At 37.7% G+C, this 23826-nt stretch overlaps 1 protein-coding gene across 1 annotated transcript in view; it reads left to right on the forward strand.

Annotated features, from left to right (window-relative positions):
* OTOGL (otogelin like) overlaps positions 1 to 16459 on the forward strand; it is an 89063-nt gene extending 72604 nt beyond the window's left edge. The window contains exons 45-57 of the mRNA XM_074574078.1: positions 466 to 678; positions 1592 to 1696; positions 2008 to 2115; positions 2458 to 2559; positions 3596 to 3700; positions 3789 to 3829; positions 4820 to 4883; positions 5861 to 6039; positions 6407 to 6511; positions 7315 to 7434; positions 9460 to 9505; positions 13582 to 13661; positions 16175 to 16459. Coding sequence (XP_074430179.1) covers positions 466 to 678; positions 1592 to 1696; positions 2008 to 2115; positions 2458 to 2559; positions 3596 to 3700; positions 3789 to 3829; positions 4820 to 4883; positions 5861 to 6039; positions 6407 to 6511; positions 7315 to 7434; positions 9460 to 9505; positions 13582 to 13661; positions 16175 to 16375 — 1469 coding nt within the window. The 3' untranslated portion in view covers positions 16376 to 16459. The remainder of the gene's footprint in view (positions 1 to 465; positions 679 to 1591; positions 1697 to 2007; positions 2116 to 2457; positions 2560 to 3595; positions 3701 to 3788; positions 3830 to 4819; positions 4884 to 5860; positions 6040 to 6406; positions 6512 to 7314; positions 7435 to 9459; positions 9506 to 13581; positions 13662 to 16174) is intronic.
* Positions 16460 to 23826: the final 7367 nt, after the last annotated feature.

The following is a 23826-nucleotide window of genomic DNA, read 5'->3' on the forward strand; positions in this document are numbered from 1 at the left end:
CTGATATGCTAATATTAACCTCAACTCAGTGGACGTGATGTTTAAGTTCTGTGTCAGTCCTCAGTAAGTGTGAATCTGGTACAGGTCCCTTCAACAAAGCCTAGCTTTAGCTCAAGCTGCAGCAGTTTGTGCTTTCAGTTCACTTGGATTCAAGACCCAGTGCTGCTGTACTTCTGTTGGGGAAAAATGATGGTCATTCTTCCATAGCTCCCAGGCTGTCTTTCCTTGACTACTCTGGAAGGAATAGCACGGGCAGGTTCTTTCCCTTGCATTCAGTATTTATTTTCACCTATAGCGAAGCATTTGTTCATTTGGGGTTTGTAAGGTCATGATTTTTTCTTGGATTCCTTGATCATAATGCTCCACAGTGCTCTATTTTTTGCAATAATTTTATGCAATTCATAGTTGCTTGTAGGAAATCTGCACTCTCTGCTTGTTGAAGGGATATAATGTTCTTTCTCTCAGCATGTACAGATAACAATGGACAACCCCGGTCTTCTGGTGAGATCTGGAATGGGTCCATGAGAGGCTGTTGCATGTATAACTGTTTAGCAAATGGAAGTGTTGTTGCTGTAGAACCTGAATGCATTGAGGATCCACCACCAGTCTGTGAAAAAGAAGGGGAAGTTATTGTCCACGTCATCGAAGAACGAGCTTGCTGTCCGAAGAAAGTCTGTGGTATGTATCACATCTTTTTCAGTAACAGAAGTATCAGGAAAGTGCTTGACATTCACTGGTAGATGACCATCATTAGACAGGGTTCCAGGTAACATTTTTCAGAAGTAATTTTTAGGTACTTGTGGCTGGTTGGGCCAGCAAAGCAGGCTTCTTTTCTTTGTAAGAACTGACTCATTGAAATATTTTTTTTTTCTTAGAAGGCCACTAGTGAAGCAAAACTTCTGTTAAAGATGAATTTTTAAAGTCTTAGGTGGAATTTAAAAAGAAATTCATAAATACTTGATGATAGAAGTACCTTGGTAATTGGGACGTTCATCAGAGCCTGTCTGGTTTTCTTATTTCTGTTTGCTTTGGTGTCATGAGCAGTATCCTCTGACCTACTGCTGTTTCCCAGAAGCAGTATTCTGTGAGCTGATCACTGAATACTAATATTCTGTCTAGCCATGGTTGTTAGAAAAAGGAATAAGCTTATTGCTCCTAAAATATTAAGCAAAAAATACTTGTTACTTCATAACATCTTCAAGGAAAACAAGAACAAATGGTCCAGCTGATATGGCACTTTTGCTCATTAGTTACGTACCTGTAACCGACACTGTATTGTCCATTTGTTTAGGGAATATTTTCACTGGGACATTTTAGCTGACTTCATGTGTAGGAAGCAGAGCAAATAAACACCTGCTTTAAGAGGGATCTAACTGCGCTTGCACAATGCCACATGAACAGAGCTCTACCAGCCCTGGGTTGAGCTCGGAGGTCTACATGATGGTATGGAGTGCACTTTAAAATGACTTGGGCTGCTCTTGGTTTGCGGATCTCTATACTAGATGGTATAAATATCTTGAGGTATAGCACTTGCACTTGTATCTGTTGAAATATGTCAAAAAACTATATAATTTTTTTTTCTATTCCACAGAATGTAACATGTCATTGTGTGACACCATTATTCCAACATGCAAACCCAATGAAAAATTAGTGGTAGGCTACCACCCCCTGTCCTGCTGTCCACAGTACCGATGTGGTAAGGAAAACACAAAAAAAATAGTTGCTGGGACATTTTCCACACTTGTAATATGTGCTGTAAGAAAATTTTCCTTACAAGTTATTTTGATTGTTATTAGAATGGGAAATTGTAAATAGCACCAGGCAACAATGTATTTTTTTCACACTCTCCAGTATTTTTTTGTGTTTACGTTTTGTGTGTCTTTTGATTTACAGTCAATTTGGGGTGTTTTTTTTTCTTACTAAGGAGATGAAGAATACCTTTTCTTTATCTTTTTAGTATTGTTTCTGTGGCTGTTTTTAAAGTACTGTTTCTTTCATATCCTACAGAATGTGATCCTTCAGTTTGTTTCAATGCTTCCCAGCTGGACTGCAGAGAAGACCAATTTATTGTTGAAGCAAAACAGGAAGATCCCTGTTGTTTCTCTTACCTCTGTGGTAAGAAGCCACTAATATTTTTATGGAAAACTAAGAAATAGTTCAGCATTTACAAAAATAGTCTATAGTTCTAAACCTAGTAACTTAAGCCAGGAATTCTTGGCGAGGTCAGTGGGACTTCACACAGGTCAGGCTGACTGGAGTATGACTTATTCTTGGGTTTTTCAGACATTTAACTTTGTTACATTTTTATATTTGAATGTCAATCCATAAAAGCTCTGTTATCCAGGTAACGAACATAATATGACCTGCTATATAGTCTGTTAAATAGAATTCATATGTGCTAACTTTTTAGTATTTAAAATGTTGTAAATATCTGATTTTTATTTTTTTTAAATTTAGTTTGTGAATCCTGTATTGAGCCTGTTCCCTTGTGTAATGAAGGGGAAATTCTCACTGTAGACCTTAATACCATACATTACTGTTGTCCTCATTACTACTGCGGTGAGTGTAACTGTTGTCAGTTCCTTATGTTACCAAATTTAGTAAAAATTATATCCTTGGGGTAGAAATATACAATTGTTAATTGTATACAATACAATATTAAAACACTTGTAATAAACAGCTTACATGTTGCTGGTTTTCCCCTGTTGTACCATTCATTAATGTTTAGGCAGTTTCTTTGTACTTTTAGCTTTTGGAGGAAGGCGTAGGACAAGGGTTTTGAATAGTGCTGGGCTGACTGCTGTTCAAACAATGAGCAGCCAGAAGAAACATATTTGCAGTGTAAGGTAGTCACTTTGCTAGCCTGAAGTTGTGCTGTGTGTTCTTAACTAATGTCTATAAGCGTAACTGCTTAATTTAGATCAATGGAGTATTCCTGCAGTAACGCTCGTCCTATTACAGTCTTTGTGTAATTTCATTTAATTAAAATGTCTTCCAGTAAGTTTAGAGCGTTGTGATTTTTGCTTCAGGTTCCACATTTTGGTTTTTTCCTTTTCCTAGTACTTGCACCCAGCTGAAAGTTTCTGCAAAGCCTTTTGTCACTGTTTTTGCCAACTTCTAGCAGCTAGAAAGTTAGTATGTGGCCTTTTTTCAGAGTCCCAGTAAGCCTCCTCTGGTAAGACAGGCAAATATTCTCTTAGAGTCATCCCAGAAGGGCAGCTGCTCCTTGTTATCTTACAGAAATGTGCTTTACAACAAAGCTGAGGTGAAAAACAAAATGTGTTTTTCCGAAAGCTGTGATTTTAGTTGTCTTTGGTACTGGTTATCAGCCTGAATCACTCTGAAGTAGGAAGAATATTAAATAATTGCTGTGTGGTGTTTTCTGAAAATTTAAACTTGTTCTAAGGCAACTAAAAGCACTTTTGAAAATCTTGGTTTATTTTTCAGTTCCAAATCTAATGGAGATGTTAAGGAACAGAACAAAAATTTATTAAAAATTTCATTATTTTTAGAATAGTTTATCAAGAGAAACATAAACTGGAAAATTCAAAGGAAATTTGAGTAAATTTTCATACCTGTCTTTTCTCCCATTTAGTTTGCGATGAAAATCTTTGTTCTGAGCCCCATATGAATTGCACAGATGACATGACACTTGTGAAGGAAAAAATACCTGGGCAGTGTTGTCCGGCATGGCACTGTGGTAATTCTTGCTTTATTTCCTAGTCACTGCTGTAAACAAAAGCTAACAATTAGCTAACTGACTAATGTCTTTCTTGTTCTCTTCTCAGAATGTAGCTGTGAAAACACTACTATGCTGACCTGTAAATTGGTAAGCACTGTCCTTCATTTATTTTTATTAATAGTGTTCAGCCCTCTTACTCCTCCCTTTCCATGTGTTTCAATTAGTTGTAAAAGGTGATGAGGCTGAACAGGGACAGGCTGGGACTCTGCCTCCCAGGCCCCAGCTCAAGCATGTAATTCCATCAAGTGTCCGCACACTGCTATCAACTATTCCCTGGGGAAATTTCACTTCGTAGGTCTTAAGATAGCAAAAGAAGTAAAGCAACTGTACTATTATTCTGTTCAATGTTGACTCGAAATAACATGCTGGGAAGTTTTTCCACGTAAATCATTCCTATTTTTTTTAATAATTAATAAGGGATGAACATTGTGATCATATGTATCATCTTGGGAAATGTGTTATTTTGTTAATCATTTATGCTTTTAATGAAAATGATTTAACGTTCTTGAATTCAGCTGATATGGGAAGTCAGAAATATTTTGCTCCTCACATACTTTCTCGTAATAGGGATTGTGATCTCGAAAATAATTATGAATGAATGTTCAAACTCCCATTATTAGCACTGTGACGGGGACACTTTCCCTATCAAACGCCTGTAGCTTGTCCTTCCCTTCCCCTTATGTGAAGACTGCGTAATGTGAAGTCTAAACAGGAGCTGCAAATTTGAATAGTTTTCACCTATCTTTTCGAAGAAAATTCATAGAAGGCAGGCTTTTGCTAATATATTTATTATTGAAATAACTTTGTATCTCAGGAAAAAATGCTGTTTAGCCACTCTGGTGTTCATATGCATTCCTAGAGAAAATGAAGTGCTTTCCTCCTGTTTAAAGAGATAAATACATTTACTAACTCTGAATGTGCTACTGTTTCTTGTGTACATTGCAATTTTTCTCATTTATGAAAACAGGGATGGAAGTGATGAAAGTGATATTTTACATTTTTAGAGAAAAACTATCTGTTTAGCACTACATATAATTGCACATGACTTTGAAAACTCTTTTCTCTTTTTCTACTAAGGGAGAAGTTAAAAAAATAGATAGTAGCATTTCCAGCGCTTGTGGATGCACTCACTACATTTGTGGTAACTTTCTCATATTCCTATCTGTTTTTTTTTTAAAGTTTATATTAAAAAGGGCATGCAAAGAAAGCAGAAATAGGCCTATAATAACCTTCTCAAATGTAAACACTCTTTTATCTTGATTTTATGGGTGTCTACCTAGTGATGCAATTATGGTCTCTTACTTGAATATAATGCTTTCTCTACTAACCCATTCATTTTGTGGCTGTTCCAGCGGGGGCTGTAGGAGTGTTGTAGAACTGCCCGTGCTTTCAGAGTCAGGTATGGTCTCTCTGGTGAGAGGCAGATAGGAAGCAGGTTGAGAACCTTTGCTGAGTGTGAGCAGGGCGACTGCTCCTACTTCACTGTCAAGCACAAACGAGCTGACATCTCACACCAGAGCAACAGACCTGTCCAGCCAGCATGAGGGCAGGTGCCCAGCCTTAAGATCAGACCCTGCTCCCTTCCCTCACTCAGTCACCCCACGTAGACCGAATTTCAGCTGTACTGTGCATGGAGGTGCTTGAGGTATGCTGCAATCCTGATTGCAGCCTGCAGCCCAGGCTAAACTGCCCCCGGGAGCAAAGTACACACTTACAGCGCGGCTTGAGCATATTACTGTCCCACAGGTCATTGTAAACATACTGGTTTAGTTGACAGAAAGGCTACACGTTGTGATGTGCAGAGTAATTCAGATAGTGTACTTAGAACAATGTTGAATATTAGAACTCTTTAAAAAAATAAGAACAACAGTTTTTTGGGTTTTTTTTGCTTCCATAGTAGGAACACTGTCATGTTTAGGTAGTTTAGAATTTTGTAGCTGAATTATACCTTACCCCCTCCTTGTCTGGCAATTAAACCCACAGACCAATCAGGTCTGAAAGTTAGAAAACTTTTGCAGAGCACAGGACTTTGCCCTATTTTTGTCTTCAGTGATTCTGTTAATATGCTTGATGATTTTCTTTTTCCCCTCTGGTAACATCTATTTCTTTTGGTGTTAGAGAAGGATGATGTGTGTATCTTCCAAGAGGTGACAGTACTGAATCCTGGGCAGTCAGTGATTCAGTACTTGGATGGAGACCTTTGTTACACTGTACAGTGTTTACAAGAAAAAGATCAGAACACGGGATACAATGCCATGAATTTTACAATGGTGAACTGTTCCCAGCAATGTGAAGCTGTGAGTATTTTTAAAATACAGGAATGATGCAATTCATGAGCGCAACTACACAATTAGGATAGAAGTCAAAGAGAAGACTTTTGCTAGTCCTGTTTGCTCAGCAAGAACTCGAGGACTTAACAGTGATGAACTTAACAGTTATCTTGTGTATCTTGTGTCTCCAGGATTATTTTGAGAGGCAATTTCTAGTAGCATACATAAACATATCCATCCATCCATCCATCCATCCATCCATCCACCCACCCATATATTGTTTCTCTTGGTATTTTTACTTTCAGAAATCAATGAATTTTCATATACTGTATGTTTACAAGAAACTTGTGTTTTTTTCTTTTCTTTTTTTTTTTTTGCTTTCCTTTCTTTCCAGCATCAAATATATATGCCTTCCTCTAGTCACCATACTTGTTGTGGTACCTGTCAAAACATGTCCTGCTCTTTTCATACCGAGAATGGAACACTACTTGTGTATGAGGTAAGTTTCTCTGGACAGCAATAGAAAATAACTCTAATGATGGGATAAGCAGGTGTCTGACAGTCACTTCTTAGTTAACTCATGCTGTGAGTCTTGCTTCACACCTCCTTACTGTACTTAGGGACTATTTATGGTATATGATAGGAAAAAAGCGTGTTTATTTGAAGACCTGCCATTTCACACAAAGTGAATACCTTATTTCATTTTATTGGTTGTAATATTTTCTACATAGATATGCGAATGTCATCATTTACATCTAACTGCAGGGTAGGGATCAAATTGTAACTCTAAGTCATACACTGTGATTTAGATGAGTTGGGCTCTTCTGAGTCCACATCAGGACTCCTATGTGCCCCTCTTCCCAGGGCCACTCTTCTCCCCAGCCTGGCTTCTACAGAAGGCAAGCATGCAAACTGAAGCACTGGGGTTCAGGATCCTGATGGTGCTTTCTAGCATCCACATACAAGGAAAATTAGATGTGGCCATGACTTAGTTCATGCTTCCCATCATTCTGGAGCAAAAGAAACTATTGGACTTTTTTCCTGGTGCAGAGCCCTTTCATTCTGCTCTAGGCCACCACGCTGAGCCCCATGCTGGAGAGCAGAGCCATGGCTGCAGGGAGGAGTAACCACTTGTAGTTACAGGATGATCTTTCCCTTTGCTGCCTATGGGTGGTTTGCCACAAACTTGCAATTCCAGTAGGTACTACAGCATGAGGGCACCACTTTTACAGGCATTTGGCATTGGAGATAAAGCTGAAATGTTTTGTCTTTCCCGACAATGATTTTGTTTTATATATTCAGGAAGGAAGCACCTGGAGCTCCAACTGCACCAACTACAAATGTGCAAAGACTGCTGCGGGGGCCATCATACTGGGATCAAGTGTTGTCTGCCCCCCTTTTAATGACACTGAATGTACAAAGGTTTGTACTTTGGGTGAGGTAAGTGACAATAATTGATCTGGAGTTTGGCTTATACTTGACAACGCGTGCATACCTCATGCACTTCCTTTAAACTCAAAAGTGGTAAGTAAAAACATGTAAGTAAGTGAGCAACTTACAGTCTTGCTTCCTATGTTCCTGTTTGCTTTTTGACTGACTAAATATTTGTGAGGAGTATGAAAGTTTGTTTTGTTTTGGGTCTTAATGATGACTGCGCTTAAATTATTGTGGAATTGGAGACCCACTTGACATACCACTGTACAAAGTGCTAGTCACTAGGTCTTACTTTAGTTTGGAATAACACTTTGACAAGTTTGTAGTACACATACACTAAATAAATTGGATCAAGCAATTCAGAAATGCCGCATATAAAAGTGGGCTATATTAAAAATTCCTTAAGCTGTGCAAAGATGAGAAAGATGACAGAGTATATATATACTTTATTATATCTTAAATTAAACTTTGTATAACATAACAAAAATTACCTGTTATACATGAAAAGATATCTATCTACATCATATCAAAACTGTAAATTTGGCATATCCATATAAAGTGTTTTGAAGTATGTGAATGCTTCAAGTACATTACATATTTGTTTACAATTTTAACTTCTAATTTAATACTTCTCTAGCTTTATAATACTTCTTATAATTCTAGTTCTTGCATTTGCAGTACACCATATATTTAATATAAGATACAAATAATAATAAAATAAATATACATGTAGATAGGGTAAGTACCATTGCTGCCTTGACTACAATTTATATGCTATAAATTCAGTACAAGTCCTACTTATCTGTTGCATTTGTTAAGAAAGTCCTTATTTCTTCCAACCCTGAAGAAGGCACTCTATCTAAAATTAATGCCTGTTCTACTTTGACTTTATGCTTGAGTTTCTTCCTTGGAACCCCTTTGTCACCATCTATTAGGATCCTTCCTTAGTAATAACGGTTAAGATTTTAAAGAACAGAGCCCTAACATTAACTTCCTGACTCAGTCTGACCTGTTTTTCAGAGATGCTGAGCATAGACTTGAGCCAGTAGCCAAGGAGAAAGCTCTTCTGACAGGCAGCTCAGGATAATTTAGGAATATGGATTTAAGAGGCTGAGTTTAAGTGCTCATTTAAGAAGATCTTGAACAACTTATTCAGTAATTTTTTTCTGTAATGAGATAAAAAAAATGCATGCTAGCATGAAAAGATAGAAGTTTAAAATTACTTTTGTCAGTTGTTATCATAAGAGTGCTTTTTACGTTCAGTTGTCTGCTTGATAGGCAGTTCTGGGCTAAGCACTAAAATTGTGGGCATTTGTTTCTAGCTTGCACCCATTCTGACAGATTCTGACAACCTCTTTGCCTCTCTCTTCCTTTCATGCTCTCTTCTGATTTCAAAAGGGTATTTTCTTCACTTTGATATATTTTTACTTTCTAGCTAACAAGAAACTTTATAAGAAAACAATAACAGACTATAATTGTTTTAGAAAAAGAACTGAGCACAAAAATGGTTCTGAAATTAATGTTCTGCAGTTCTGCAGTTCTGCAGTTAATGTTCTCCTTCAAAAGTGTGTGTGTATATATATATATACACACACATATATATTTTAATCTTGTAAAGAACTACTTATTAGGTATTAATTTTCTCCTTGGCATATGATCAGTATAAATCCTTTTACATCAGCAGCAAAGCTGCATACCTGAATTTTTTAAACTATCCTAATAAATCTCAGTGGTGGGGAAATAGATGGTAGCGGATGCTCATAGAAACTAAGTGGCTTATTCAAAGGAGACCAGCTCAGACGAGATAAGCAGTGACGAGTTCATTTTCAATGTTAAAGTCTGTAAAGCATTTGTGAACCAAACTTTCAGCTGACGCATATCTATATTCTCTTGATTTCAGTAATACTATCTTTTATTAGTTGAGCATCTTTAAAACATGTAATGTCTTGAGATAGAGTTGACCTTTGCATGGGGCACAGTCTTTTTTGATATATTTTCCTTTTATTTTCCTAGAATGGAGGAATTGTGCAGATGTATAATGATGGCTGCTGCAAGACCTGTAAGTGATAAAGGCTGCAATATGTGCTAGTTTGGCTTTGGTTTTGCAGGGCTGTGTTTTTTAACCTCAGTTGCTGGGACATAAAGAAGGAAAAAGCATGCAATCCCCCCACAAATCACATGAAATCGTTGTAGTTACCTAACTACTCCTATTAAAAGGTCTTGCTTCATTTGGCTGCTGACTTGGTGGTTTTTAACATTGTTGTTCTGGAGTATAACCAAATCTCTCCAAATATAACCTGTGGAAGATGAAAAGTTCTCTCAATTAAAATAACGGAAACATTCTCTTTATTGCTAAGCTGACTCTAAAATATCACCTACATAATTTTCACCATAAAAGATAACCATTTCCCCCCCTAAAATGATTCCTAATTCGATGATGTTTTGAAATACGTCTCCAAACCTATTAATTTGTTCTGTATCAGTAGTATTTATTTTCCAGGGCCAAAATACTAGAACAATATATTTTTAAAATCCCAAATGAGGAGAAGTTATTGTAATACTGATGTTGCAACCCTTAGATAAAATTGACATGTTAATATCTGTGAATACTTTCACATTTTCTGAGTGTGTAACTTTAAAATATGATGAATTGTGATGCAAGCTTATATAAAGGTTTCATAAGTTACGTGATTTTAAAAGTGGATTGAGAACAAACTGATTCTTCTCTGTAGTTTTGACTAGGAAAGATTTTAGTATCAAGGTATATAATTATGTATACATAAAAATAAAACACTCTTGTGTAAATCTAATTGCGTAGAGCAAGAACATGTTGAATGCCACAGAAAATCCTCCCCCCTCTTTTTTGACCTTTTTTGTGTTCAACATTAGCATTAAAATACTGAAGTAAATTAGTCTTTGGAACTTTTTTAGACAAACCATTACTTAATAATATTGAATAGGAAGTCACAGATTTATAACCATATATTGCACAGTTTATTAAATAAAATTCAGAAGTGCAATGTATTGTAAATAATTTGGCAATATAAGGGAAAATATTAATATTTATCAAATACAGAAAAATACTCGGGTTTCTAAGTTATGCAAAGCTTTGAAAGTGAACTTCAAGTATTGTTCTATCATATCCAAAACACAGAAAAAAAAAGCTATTTTAATGCAACAGAGTACTTTTTAAAAAAATTAGAATCAGCTGAGAACCGGCAAAGTAACACACCAGAATTGTGCTAAAATCTCATTAATAATATTCTTTCTCTAATGAGATAAGCTATCTTGACAAATATTTAACTAAATCCCCCCAGATCAGGTTGGCTTTATTTAGAAAATTAGTCTAAAGAATGAATGGCTACTGGTTTTCTGTTGACCAAGTTATATAATTTTGGCCATATTCCGTGGCCTCAGGAAAGGCATTGTTATACTTCAGAAATACTTGCTGAGGTGGCTGCTAAAAAACCAGATATAATTAATACAATTATATGCTATTTTATGTTTATTTTGTTTTATTTTTAACTCAAAGCATGTGCCCTGTGGTGACGCAGTTAAAAACAGTACTTATACATAGAGCTTGCAACACCTTGGGGTTTTAATGGGAACAAATAATCCTTCTGGAAGAGCTTGATTCAATGCATGCAAAGTAAGCGCATATATTTAATTCTTACCTTGCCATAGAGACTCTCATTGCAAAAGTTTGGTTTACAAGGAAGCATCGTTCCAGTTTTGTGATAACCGGGAGAGTAATAAAGTTTAGGCCATCTTTAGTGAGACCTGAAGCAGCTGCAGAGTTTCTAAATTTGGAAGACTAACAGGAAAGCTCATCATCTTTTGTTAAAAAAAAAAAAATAATTGCAGTTGGCAGTGTAAGAATTAATGAAATGTCATTTATATAAAAATGTTTTTATTTCATGAGAAACTTACATTCCCAATGATTCTGCCAGGTTCTGGATTGGGTCTATTACCCTTTGCCATTAGTCCAGTAGTGCCTACTGGTACTATTAATTGTGAACCAGGTATTATTTTTAATAATGTATTTTCTTTTTTTAATAATAGTGTAAGCACTGCTTGATATATGCATTTAGCTATCATCACCGTTAAATGTTACCATGCAGTTAACGGTACTGGGCCTGATACTGAGAGATGCTGATCCCCTGTTGGCCTCCCAGAGAGTGGTTTTCTAAAGCCTGGTTAGGTTCACTGCTCAGCACCTGTCAGAATTAGGTTCATCCATTTATGGTAGATACTGCTGATGGTTCTTCCTCCTCTTCAATTTTGAAATCGGTTTTAATACATGAATTTAATGTTACTTTATGAAGTGCCATCATCCTGAATACTGTTACCAAGAGATTCTAAATCTGATCGCAGGTCTCTGAATTTAATGATTGAACTGTTTGTGCCTTAAAATAGAGCAAGAGTGTGCATTACTGCCTGGTCTCACCTTTGCAGTTATGGATTTATGCTGTATTTCTTCTTTGTCACAAATAACATGTTTTACAAAGTTATGAAAATGTTGGGGAACATACAATTACTATCCTGCATTAATAAATGCTCTTTACACCAGAAACTACAGAATGTTACAGAACTGTTGCATGATCATAATTCTTTGCTTTTAGGGATAGGTAAGTCTCTGAAACTCCTTACTCAAATAAGGAGTGAATAAAAAAAGCATACCTGATACTGATTACAGATCTTCTTCACAGTTGAAGGTGGGAGAGAGAAAAGTATAGCAGCAGAGTTTCCATTAGTCATCAGCACCTTATACTCTGAAATGTCATGTATTGCTCTATATGACTTGTAGAAGTACGAAGATTGCATTGTCTACACACTGGCAAGAGCTTTCTGATGGAAATATCACAGGGCTTCTTTTTCTTAAGTGTTGCTGAGGGAGGAAAACCAGGATGCTGTAGACTATCAACTTTGATTGTACAGTGATCTGCTGGTTCAATAAGAGAATCTCGTTTGATCCTTCCAAGCGCAGATTAAAATTTAGCTGTACTGTGAAGCCAGCCTAATTTTTAGATACCCACTGGAGCTATGACTACAGAATATCTTGATTACTCAGGTAGAGCTCATTAATCTTATAAAATTGCTCACAAGCTTCTGGGGGACAGAAAATTTGTTCTTTTTGTGTACACCCAACCATGATGGCATGTGCTGAAGAGGGAGAAACTCTGCTGAATAGTGCTTATCGTTTTATATGCTGGATGTCCAGAATGGTTGCGTAGCAAAACTAATGTGATTTTGATGGGTGGTGAAATAGAAGATCTAAATAACTGTTGTTACACAGATAGTAATAACAAACAGTCTGATATGGACTGCTGCATGAAAGATTGTACGTTTAATTGTTTCAGTATTATATATGATTTTTATTATTTTAAAAATGGCTTTACACTGTAGACCTTTGTTTGTAAAATAAAAGAAAAAAACTATCAATATCTCCCAAAATGTACTTAAAAATGTAGTATTTCCATAATCCTAGATCCATACGCTGAGTGCTACCTGCTTCGGTTCTGGTGGTAAAAATTGCAACATATTTAGCAAATACATGAATCCCTCTCTTTCAAAGCTTCATTGAGGGATGTCTTTCTCAAAAATATATTGAAACTACATAGTTCTGTTTAAATTTTAAACATTCAAAATAACATCAATGTTATTATCACATTCACAGTTTTACCTTCTCAAATGTTAAGTCCTGAAAATTTTCTAAAATGCAGAATCAAAATCTTATTTACACTCAATATTCCTATTAAAACAGAATTAATTCTAATACTATTCAAATCCACTTGAGACATCTTTTTTCTAATTGCTTATATTTGTCTTGCCATATCTGTAATTAAAAATTATATTAATATTTTAATATTTATGAAATATATATAGCTTAATAGGACACTTAATGCCTCATATGTGCCAGCTATAAAATCAATAATACTGTACAGGAAGTATTTATTAATATATGAGGTATTTTTTTCTAAAAAATTATTTAATTATGGAAGTAATAGTTTCAGTGTGTACATTAATGAAGCTAAAGTATAATTATTAAAATTATTTTAATAGTTTCACTTTTTTCATAGCAAATAAAGTACAAAAAATGGATTGATTCAGTATGCATTTTCTGTATTTTATCAGGCAAAAAGGAAGAAAGGATTTGCCAGAAAATGACAATCAGGACAACCATAAGAAAAAATGACTGTATAAGTCAAAGTCCGGTAAGCATAAAAGACATGTGTTTCCTGCTAGGCCTACGGCATACCATATCAAGTATTAAGAAGTGGCTTATAGCTATCACCAAGCAACAAAAAAATGCTGCTATCTTCTCCAAAGCAGGCCTTTGACCCTAGGAATGTTATCCTACTCATAAATGGAGTAAAATTAGCTGTTCCGAATGGCTGGAAGACTGAGCCCTCCTACCTGGAAAAACATCTGGCTTCAGATGAAAAGTACACAGCATAATTGCGTGTAACTAACAAAGGCACTGAACTCTTCACCATGAAATAACATCCCACTCTAAAAGAGGAGTAGAAATGCTTCCACTTAGGATGTGATGGAAACACTGCTACATTCCTCTTTGAAGACCTTTACTCTCTGGGTGTCTTCTCCTCCACATAGCATGTGTCTCCATATCATAAATTCATGATCCCATTTATTTATGGGTCTGCTTAAGACATCTTATTTCTCAGCTTTGGTGTAGCCCCATCTATAAAATGCAAGACATATGTGAGCAGCAAATGTGCTTCTCCCGTTGCACTTAAAGGAGAAGCAATCGATGCGATATCTCGAGACTTCCAAAAGGCCTCTGGTAAGATTCTGTTGAAGAACTTAACAATCATAAAGAAAGAGGCAGAATATCATCACAGACTGAAAGCTGAGCAGGTTAAATTCCATCCTATTTATTTAGTTTTAGAAGAAGGGTTGGTAATGAGGGAGTATAAATATGTAGATGAAATTACAGTTATTTGTAATAGTTAAGAGGAGAGAAGACTGTGGAGAGCCTCACAGATACTTCAACAACCTATGGTAAGGGACAGCAATATAAGAAAATAGACATGGTATTGACTAAAGCAAAGAATATTAAAAATAAAGATTTACTCAAGCTTCATAGGTTTTCAAGCTAGCTGAAAAGGACCTTGCCCTTGCATCCAGTTCTGTGAAAACCTCTGATAAATATTCTGCTGCAGACGGAAAGGATAACTAAGAATTATGACATTTAGGGAATAGGATAGGGAGTGGAAACAAACTCGTTCTAGTGCCTCTTACGAGCCAATGGTGCAGTACTATTGAGGTGCTCTGTGCAGTTATGGTCCCTCTACATTGCTGCAGAACTGGAGAGGGTTCAGAGACGAGCAATGAGAATGTTGGCCAGGTCAGTCTATGAATGGCACAACAAATGATGCCTTCATTTTATGACTTGCTATTGTAGATTCTTTATCTTTCCTTCCCCCTCTACCCACCTTCCAAGAAGACCTACCCCTATCCCATCTCCAGCTGTATTACAACTCCCTTTCCCCAAGTATTTTGCTGTTCCCCATTTCCCTGATGGCTGCCCACCCTTCCCACTGTCCAGATTCCCTTACGCTTCACCCACCAGCACCTCCAGATTTTCATGTCCTCAAGATCTCTCTTCATATCCTTAGCTCCACTTCCTTTGCCCTCCAGCTCCCCTGTTGCAAAACCCGTGGCACTCTGTTTCAATCACGTGATTTTGGCCCATCAAATAGCGTCATCTCCTATGGCCGGTTTGGAACTACAAAAGCGTTCTTTGGCCAGATTAATGCTGTCAAACTTTGGATAGGGCTGAGTATGATTACATTTAATTAGTTAATAACTGAGAGTATTAGTGCTTAGGATCAGGTCTTTTTTTTTCCTCTGTCAAATTTCAGGAAAGCTGTAAGAGTAACCTTTTGGTCTAATTTGTTTGGATATGGCCCGTTTGTTCACAAGTCGTTTGGAAGGGATCAAAGCCTCTTTCATACGCCTCACTTGCATAAGAAACAGATTTAAAACTATCAGAAAAAGACCTAGATCTAGCATGGCCGTTCTCGATTTCACAGCATATCGACTCTGCTTAAAAAGTATCAGTTTCTTTTCTGTCAGAGTATCAGGTAACAAGACTCTTCACGTAATGTATTAGTGAAAGCTCAGTTCTGCTGAGTCTAGAGCACAAATAATCTTATGGCCAGTCTCTGCCCTTGCTGGTTTGTTTCTGCATCTAATTTTTGGATATACTTGTTACGGTGATAACCCAGCTAATATTGGTGTGCCCTTAGTCACAAGCAGTATGAATAAAAACGGGCAAAGCTTTTGCACGGGTATGCTTTTCCTCTTGAACCTTCAAGGAAGAGGATAGATTTTCCTTTGTTTTGCTTAGAAGAATTTACCTTTTCAGCAATGAACATGAAAAGAACATGAATTTATCTGTGCTGTTTTGAAGTTAGTAATTTGTAAACTAGGCGTTCAATTCTGGTATCCGCAGCACAACATTTTGCTCAGGGTTAAGGCAGAACACATGATTAAACAACAAAATAAAAGTTTAATTAAAAAAAATTATTAAAAATGTGTTTACACTTAGAATGAATGAAATTTACAAGATAAAACAATTTTTAAGGCAGGGGTCCTTCCTTTTCAAATGCGAAAATGGGTTTTACTCACAACGAGGTTTGAAATTTAGTATGTTCATAACATAATCTGACATCTCTAACTTCAGTTATTCTTTTACTCATAGATAAATGTGGCTTCTTGTGATGGAAAATGCCCGTCTGCAACAATTTTCAATGTCAATATTGATAGCCATTTAAGATTCTGTAAATGTTGTCGAGAAAATGGAACGCGTAACCTGACTGTGCCGCTACACTGCTCAGGAAATGGCACTGAAATTATGTACGTCATTCAAGAGCCTATAGACTGCTCATGCCAATGGAACTGAACATGACTGTGGACGCGATTTAATGTGAAGAATTAAAATGAGTTTCCTTTTACCAGACTCCCTTTTTTGACCTTGGATGGCTATAGTACTCTGCAGGGAAAAAAATTAAAAATTAAAATGTCCTCAATTATGCTTTATAATGTAAATTTTCACAAATTTAGTAAAGATTATGTTGTTTGTTGTTCTTCCAAGTTTTTTTTAAATATTGGCATGTATTGAAAGAAAAATACAAATCCTTTTGAACAAGGTATAATTTAGCCATCATTTATTTCTACTCATTGGCTTTCTGGTTAACGTCTGTGTTTCCAGTGTTTTAAAATTTTGCATTGTGGCTTCCGATCAAAGTTCAACATTTCTCAGTTGTTCTTTTCCTTTTACGTGGAAACTTCCAGTTAAGAACCATCACCGGTCTCATGTTTAAATGGGAAAGAAGCATATTAGGGTTTTGAGAATGAATGAATTAATTTATTAAACAAAGAGTGGGTTCAACTGAAACATTTTTTATCTTTAGTCCTTTAAGCTGTTGTCAATGAAGAGACTCTGAATACACTGCAAGTCACAGAAATACCACAACTGTGGTCTGTATCTCCAGACCATATAGTAGAATCATAATAATGTCTTTAAACCTTTGACGTTTATTTAATTTTGATATATATTATAAATATGAAGCATGACTAGGCAAAGGTTGAAGAGTTCAAGCTTTTGTGCCTTTATTAAACATACCTAAAAGCTGTTTCTGATATGAAGGACTCTATTTTATATCCATTTTTCAGTTTTCACAAATAAGAAATTGGCTGTCTGTTAGCTGTAGAATAAGATTCTATGTGTGTATATATATATATTTATTAAAAAAACAGGATACTGCACATTTTAACTATTCATAATAGGTTTCTTCTTTTGTTTCCAGTTTGAAGATTTGCGGTCAGTATATTTTTATAAAACACATAAAAACTGGTTTTTTTCTTTTTTAAATATTGAGATTTGGACTATTGGCTGAATTTAGGATGCATAATTTTTGAGTCCACGAAAAAAATCCAGGTAAGATATATGTTTCGAAGAGCTTAGGTGAGCTATTCATGTCCAATCAGGCTGTGAATGCCCATGATTCAGCACCTTAAGCTGAATATACTCTCCCTTTTATTAAACATACTATATAATCTTTTCTTAAAAACTAAGGGTACAATTTATGTTTATTTTTTAGAAGATTACGTTGCTTTATAAACTCACTGAATGAAACTTATTTAAATGATGACAGTGGGAGTTTTGCCATTGACCTCAGCGTGGCCAGTATTTTCCTTATAGAAATGGTTTCAGAATTAAAATTATTGCCTAAAAGTCTGAAAACTTTTTGACAAACAGTTTTTATTTCAAGCTGTCATCATTTGATTACAAAAAGGCTGCATTATTACATTGGTTTATACAATGAAAAATAAGTCAAAACCACTTAAAATCCAAGGCTATTTTGCTACTTCGTGTGACAAATCTCTAAACTTTTGCTGTATTCAGTTTGACAGCTTATAAAGAAAAATAGCATATGCAGTGAAATCTGTCTCTACTAACAAGACTGTCATCTACTCATCCATCTCCTTAAAAATAGTGACTTGGTTTAAAAATTAAAGAAAAATCCATTGTCTTATCAGTAAAATATTTAACCATTATAAAAAATAGTGATCACCTAGCAATCAAAATAAAGTGCCATTTTGAGAAAGTATATGTTTCTTTTGCATGTTTTTATGATTTATATGGCAGATATTTCAAGTTTTTATATACTAAGGCCTAGAACCGAAATACTCTCTGATATCGCTGTTGGAATTTGTGTACAGAAACTTTTAATGCAGGCCAGAAATGGAAATTAAATCATAGTGGTAGCCATAATGTTGGTGTACTCATACAGCAAATTAAAAGGACAACTTTTAAAAGAAAAATACATCTGTAAGGCCTTTTGATTTATTAACATAGAGATAGGAATCCTTTATTTGCATCAAGCGAGTTTGGCGAAAAACTTCTTAATGAACTTAGCATTCGATAAATTACTTCAGGAAGCTCCTACAAGATAGCATTTTCCCACATAATGACCGAACACTTGATGTGTTTCAGTTGAACAGCTGTGCTTTTTGTAAGCGATATGCTTTTGTAAGATTTAGAACTGTATTTGTAATTAAAGAGAAATTAATAAATATTATTTTGCAGAATGCTAATAAATCATTGTTGATGCTCTTAATTTATCTGTGCCACTATGGATGAACGATACTGCAGAATCTCAGGTAAACCTGGAAATTAAAAGCAGTTATGCTTAAAATTAAGTGCATGATAACCTGCAATAGGAAAATGGTGTTAAAAGATCTTTTTCCCACTTACCCAATTTGTTTTTTTAAGTGCAACAATCAACAGGAACTGTGTCGGGATCCTCCCCGAAGCCTACAACAAATTCTTACATCTTCAGCACAGCTGGGTATGGTCTAAGATTGCCTTCATTTTACAACTAAACTTGAAATTCAGACTGCTTTGGCCTGGACAGAAAGTGAACATCTATTAAAACCTGTGAACCATTTTCTGGACAGCCATCCACCCCCGTTACCTCCATGAAGGTGACAATGGCACCATGCGGTATGTTTTATATAAGGTGAACCAGCCCCCACAGGCCTTGCAATGGAGAGAAGGTTTGAATGAGCCTGCAGTGTGACAGGACTGTTCTGATCCAAATGTTTCCTCAGTCTGTAACTTAAACGGAAATGGAGATGGAGTCTGTGGTTGTGTCTTGGTTTCCTCATCTCTCTTCATCTCTGCATTCCTGCCCCAACGCCCAGCCTCAAATTCTGCGTAGCCCTGTTTGCGCAGGCGTCTTGTGAGCTGGTTTGGAAAGCTCATCCAACTCAAACCTAATCTAGTTAAATACCAAAATTAATTAGTTTGTTTTTTATTGACTAAAAGAGCTTTAACACCCACAGAGTGCCCTCCTTCCTACCCCCTCTCCTACTAAGACTCGAATAATTTCTACTCCCCTAAAGGAAAGGCTGGGAATGCCTGCCTCTCTCAAACTCCCACGCTGGCACTGGAAAATGTGAGGAACTGGGAGGAAGCTCTGTGCGTGACCAAAGGCCCTGTCATTTACCCCAGTCGCAGCTGGTTGCGCTTGTCCTTCACTCCTGCATTTCCGCTGCTCTGTTCTCCCACTTGTCCTTGCACAAGGAATTCCACAATATAAAGGCTTACCCATAAAACTACGGAGATTTTTTTTTTAGGGATTAATGTAAATCTCTCTATATACTTAGACTGTGATTGAACATGCCTGTATAAAATAGTAAGGCTTTGACCATGTTATTTATAATATTTGACTTTTATAATTCCATTGCCTTATTACCAGGTCATTTGTTATCATCAATTCTTGCCCCAGTATGCAATGAGAATTTGAAGCACAGCTTTTAAGATTGGGTTTAAGCCACTTACTGTGTGTTTTCATTAATACAATCCGAGACATAGAGCATAGGTATACAAACAGCTAATATTCTCATTTTTAGCTAGCCAAATCTGTATATTAAAAACTGACAGTAAAAATACATTTGCATGATTTATTGCTTTTCCGCATTGCAGGCAGACACCTTCCCAAATACATGCACCTGTTTACTGGTGAAACAGCTATTCGTACTGAGGTCTTCATTACTAGTTTCTTTTGAGAGTAAGATCAGGCCTGAAGTATGTTGTTTGAAAATACTTACCAGCCACATAATATACTGAAAGGTGGAGGTGTTCACAAGAACACACTCCAGGGTGACAAATGGTCACTGTGCTGTTCACAGCGCTTAAACAGTCATAAAATGTGGCTTCAGAAGTGGCTCCTTTCCCCTTTCATGCTCTGATCTAGCTGACAGAAATTCAATTATTTTCTCTTGACCCCTGATAAGGGGGGTAAGCTGATAAACTCCGCTTACAGAGCATGGATTTTTATAAATTGTTTTTATTATGCATTAGTTCCATGTATCTCTCCCCATCTCTTTTTCTTCCATCGCTCCTTTTATAAGACTTTAAAGGACAAACTCAACTTCCAAATGTAGAGGTTCACCTTTGTGTAACAACTTACTGCCAAATAAATGTGGAGGTATTAGTCAGGAATACTGTGGCAGTAGGAAACATTGATTTGAACTAATTTTTTCAAGTTCTGTCCCATCGGATCCTTTTCCAGAGGCTACCTTGAGGTTATGCTGCTGGCATAACCATGTACAGGTATATCTCCTATGGAAAAATCCCACAGATATGTGTTCTAGTACAGAAGACAAAACATAAATGAGTTGTCACACATAACTGTAGCAATATAGTGATCGTGGAGGGGCAAAATGAAGGCAAGAACATCAGCAGAAAATTTTTATAGTTACAGTGGGATATCAGTACTATACTTCCTAGATTAGGTAGGATTTCACACTCCCAACCACTCTGGGGAATGTATTTTAAAAAAACATTCAAGATGTGAATGTAAAAGATCTTTCGAGGGACAGACTTCAGCACTTAACGCAAAAGAAAAAAGCCTTTAATTGAGGAAACGTTATGGCCAAGAGGGTCTGTACATAACATTGTGTACTAAATTTTCTCTAACTTTTCTTTAAACCCCAAGTGGAATGTTCAAGCTGACTAGAGAACAAGGAAACTTGAAAAGTTATCTATCCATTATCACTAACAAGTCACCACAGCTCAGGGTGGAAGGGCATATTCGGAGCTGAAGAACAATGAACTCCAGAAACTGCAAATGCCATTCATTGACTAGTTCTTGGCAGCCACATACTGACCATTTTATAACTGCCTTTTTTGCCTATTTTGAAAAATGTCTACATATAGACCAATCAAAATCAGTGGTAAAAGATTCCCTGAGATCAGAGATTTGAGAATGTCACTCAAAGGAGATAGTCTGAAAAAAATGTCTTGTACATGTAGTTTCTACTTTTACAACTAGTTTGTGTAGGAAGAATGGGGGAACATGAAGAGGTGCCTCCGTACTGATGTTGCATTCTGGAGAAAACAAGGAGTTAATGATGTTAAAACTTAATCACTGGAAATGCTGAATAAAAGGAAAGTGGTTATATTTTGGGGAGTGTTCATTTGATTAAGGTGGAATGTGCCTCACACACTTAATTTAATGAGGTTAAAAAGAGCAGGCTCCTGCTGTTGTCTTGAAAATCACCCCATTAATAAAGTCTCCCTTTGTGCTCGGTGATTACAAAATGCTCTGGAAAAAAAGGAGTACGTTTGCTTTGTAAAACAGCTGAACATGCAGCAGCTAACTTGTGGCACTTACAGCTAAAATAGTGTTCAGGTAATATACCCATGTGTGTTTCCCAGAGACACTGACTCAGTGTTCTGAGATCAGGGGTTTCATTGCAGCAGCTTTTGATTTACTACGTCTCTCTTTGAGCCTGGGTAACACAGAAGCTTCAAAATGTTATTTTTTTTCTGGTGAGCTTAAGCCTGCCTTATTTACTAGAAGTTCTAAGTAAAGCTCTAATTAAAAATTGTATTCCTTATTTCGTGATTCAATGTTCAGTTGGATACAGCTTTTAGGAAAAATAAGGAACGATCCCTCAAAGAACAAGATACTATCTCAAGACAGAAATAATATATTATGTGATGATAGCACCTAAAAAAATACACAATAAATATTATCAGCGTCGGTCACTTTTTATGGTACATATATACAGCGGCACTAATTTTTTTTTTAACTACTTGGTCTGGAAATAATTTGTTAACAATTTTTATCAGCTTATTAAACTGATTTAATTTCCAAGAGCACAGTGGAAAACTAATTTTCTATTCAAAAGGTTAAGTTGGGGAAGGTTAGGTCACTGGGAATTACACTGAGGTGAATTTACCTCTGAATTCACTGCTTCAAATCTGGCCAAAGGTGGATGTCAGCCAAAGTTTTTGTCAGAGACAAGTTCTTGTTCATTAGCCTTTGGGAAATAAATCAGTGGTCCCACTGTTACATATTCTTCACTGTTTGTTTACAGACGCTTGCACCGGTAACTTTGTGTGGAACTGGGGTACAGTTACCAGCAGCCTGGTACGGAGAATCAGAAATTCTGCCCCAAGGAGAAATTCTGCCTCAGGGAGGTAAACGATGATCTTTACAGTGACTCCAGCAGCGAGATGATGTCAGTGTCTATTCCTCCTCCGTGGCTGATCTCCGCGTTTTACAGTAGAGATACTCACTGGTGAGGAAACTGGTGTCACACCGGGGAGCGACTGTATGGGTTCTGACACCAGCTTTATTTCTACGCGGTCTGATTTAACCCTTTTCATGTAAAATCTTGAATGCAAAAATGTCTGCTAAGAGTCTAGCTATTTAAAAGGATATAATACAGTACTTCATTCAAGTTGCTCTGATTTTATTTGTTACTAACGCTTCCCGCAGGTGTACTCTGCAACGCTGTAATGCCTAACTGGAAAGCACCTTCTCAACGCAAATTACAGGCAGTACTCCTGGGAGTAACCTCCCTATTTTGCGCCCATTTATTTATAAAGCCCCAAAGACATCGCTACTACACGTGAAAAGAGCTGAGGAAGATCTGCGGGCGGTGAATTGAAGACGGCTGCACGCTCCCACACAGCGGGGGAAGGTAACGGGCCGCTCAGACCGGCACGGCCGCCCCTCAGGCCGACGCTCGGCCCTCAGCGCCCCGCTTCCTTCTCCACAGAAATAGTTCGACTGTCATTTCCTACAGACATATGCATCTACTTTACCATTCCAGACAATTTTTTAATTTTGACGAAGCCTCTGTGGTGCTGGGCTCCCGGTGGCCCGGCCTCACCGCCGGCGGCGGGATGGCGCCAGGGCCGCCGCCGCTTCCCCTCATGCCGGCACGTCCCACAGCCGGCGGAGACATCTGCCTCGAAGAGCGGAGCTGCTCTTCCTCAGGGAGCGGGAAACAAGCGGAAAGCCTCGCGTTTGAACCCCCGCGGCGGCTCCGCTGGGCGTGAGGGGACCCGAGGGCCAGCAGCCGCGGCCCCGCAGCCCGAATCCGCCGCTCCTCCTTCCCCCCCGCCTCAACCCTCCCCCTGGCGCCCGGCAGCCAAGGAAAGGGCAGGAAAGGCCAGAACGAATGGGGGGAGCGGGCTGGGGACAGAGAAAGCGAGGAGCGGGAGAGGAAAGCGGCCGGAGGAGAGGGCTTGCCCGGCCGCCGTGCCCCCCTCTCCCCTAGAGGAGGGAGGAGCCCTCTCCCCTGACGGGGAGGGCCCGCGGGGCGGCAGCAACCGATGGCGAGTGCTGCCTGCTCGGCTCTTGGCTCCAGCGCTTCCCCAAGGCCGCCCGGGTGGGAGACCATCCATCGTCGGGGGGAAGGGGAGGCTATAAGATGGCTGGGGCGGCCGTCGGGGTGCGGGGAATGTCCGGCGCCAGCAGCGGCGGCGGTGGTCCTTCAGTCCTCCCTTCGTGCCCAGGCCTTCCAGGTGCTGGAAAGCTTTCCCCC

The sequence above is a fragment of the Larus michahellis genome, chromosome 1 (genome assembly GCF_964199755.1).
Source record: "Larus michahellis chromosome 1, bLarMic1.1, whole genome shotgun sequence".
Taxonomy (NCBI): Eukaryota; Metazoa; Chordata; class Aves; order Charadriiformes; family Laridae; genus Larus; species Larus michahellis.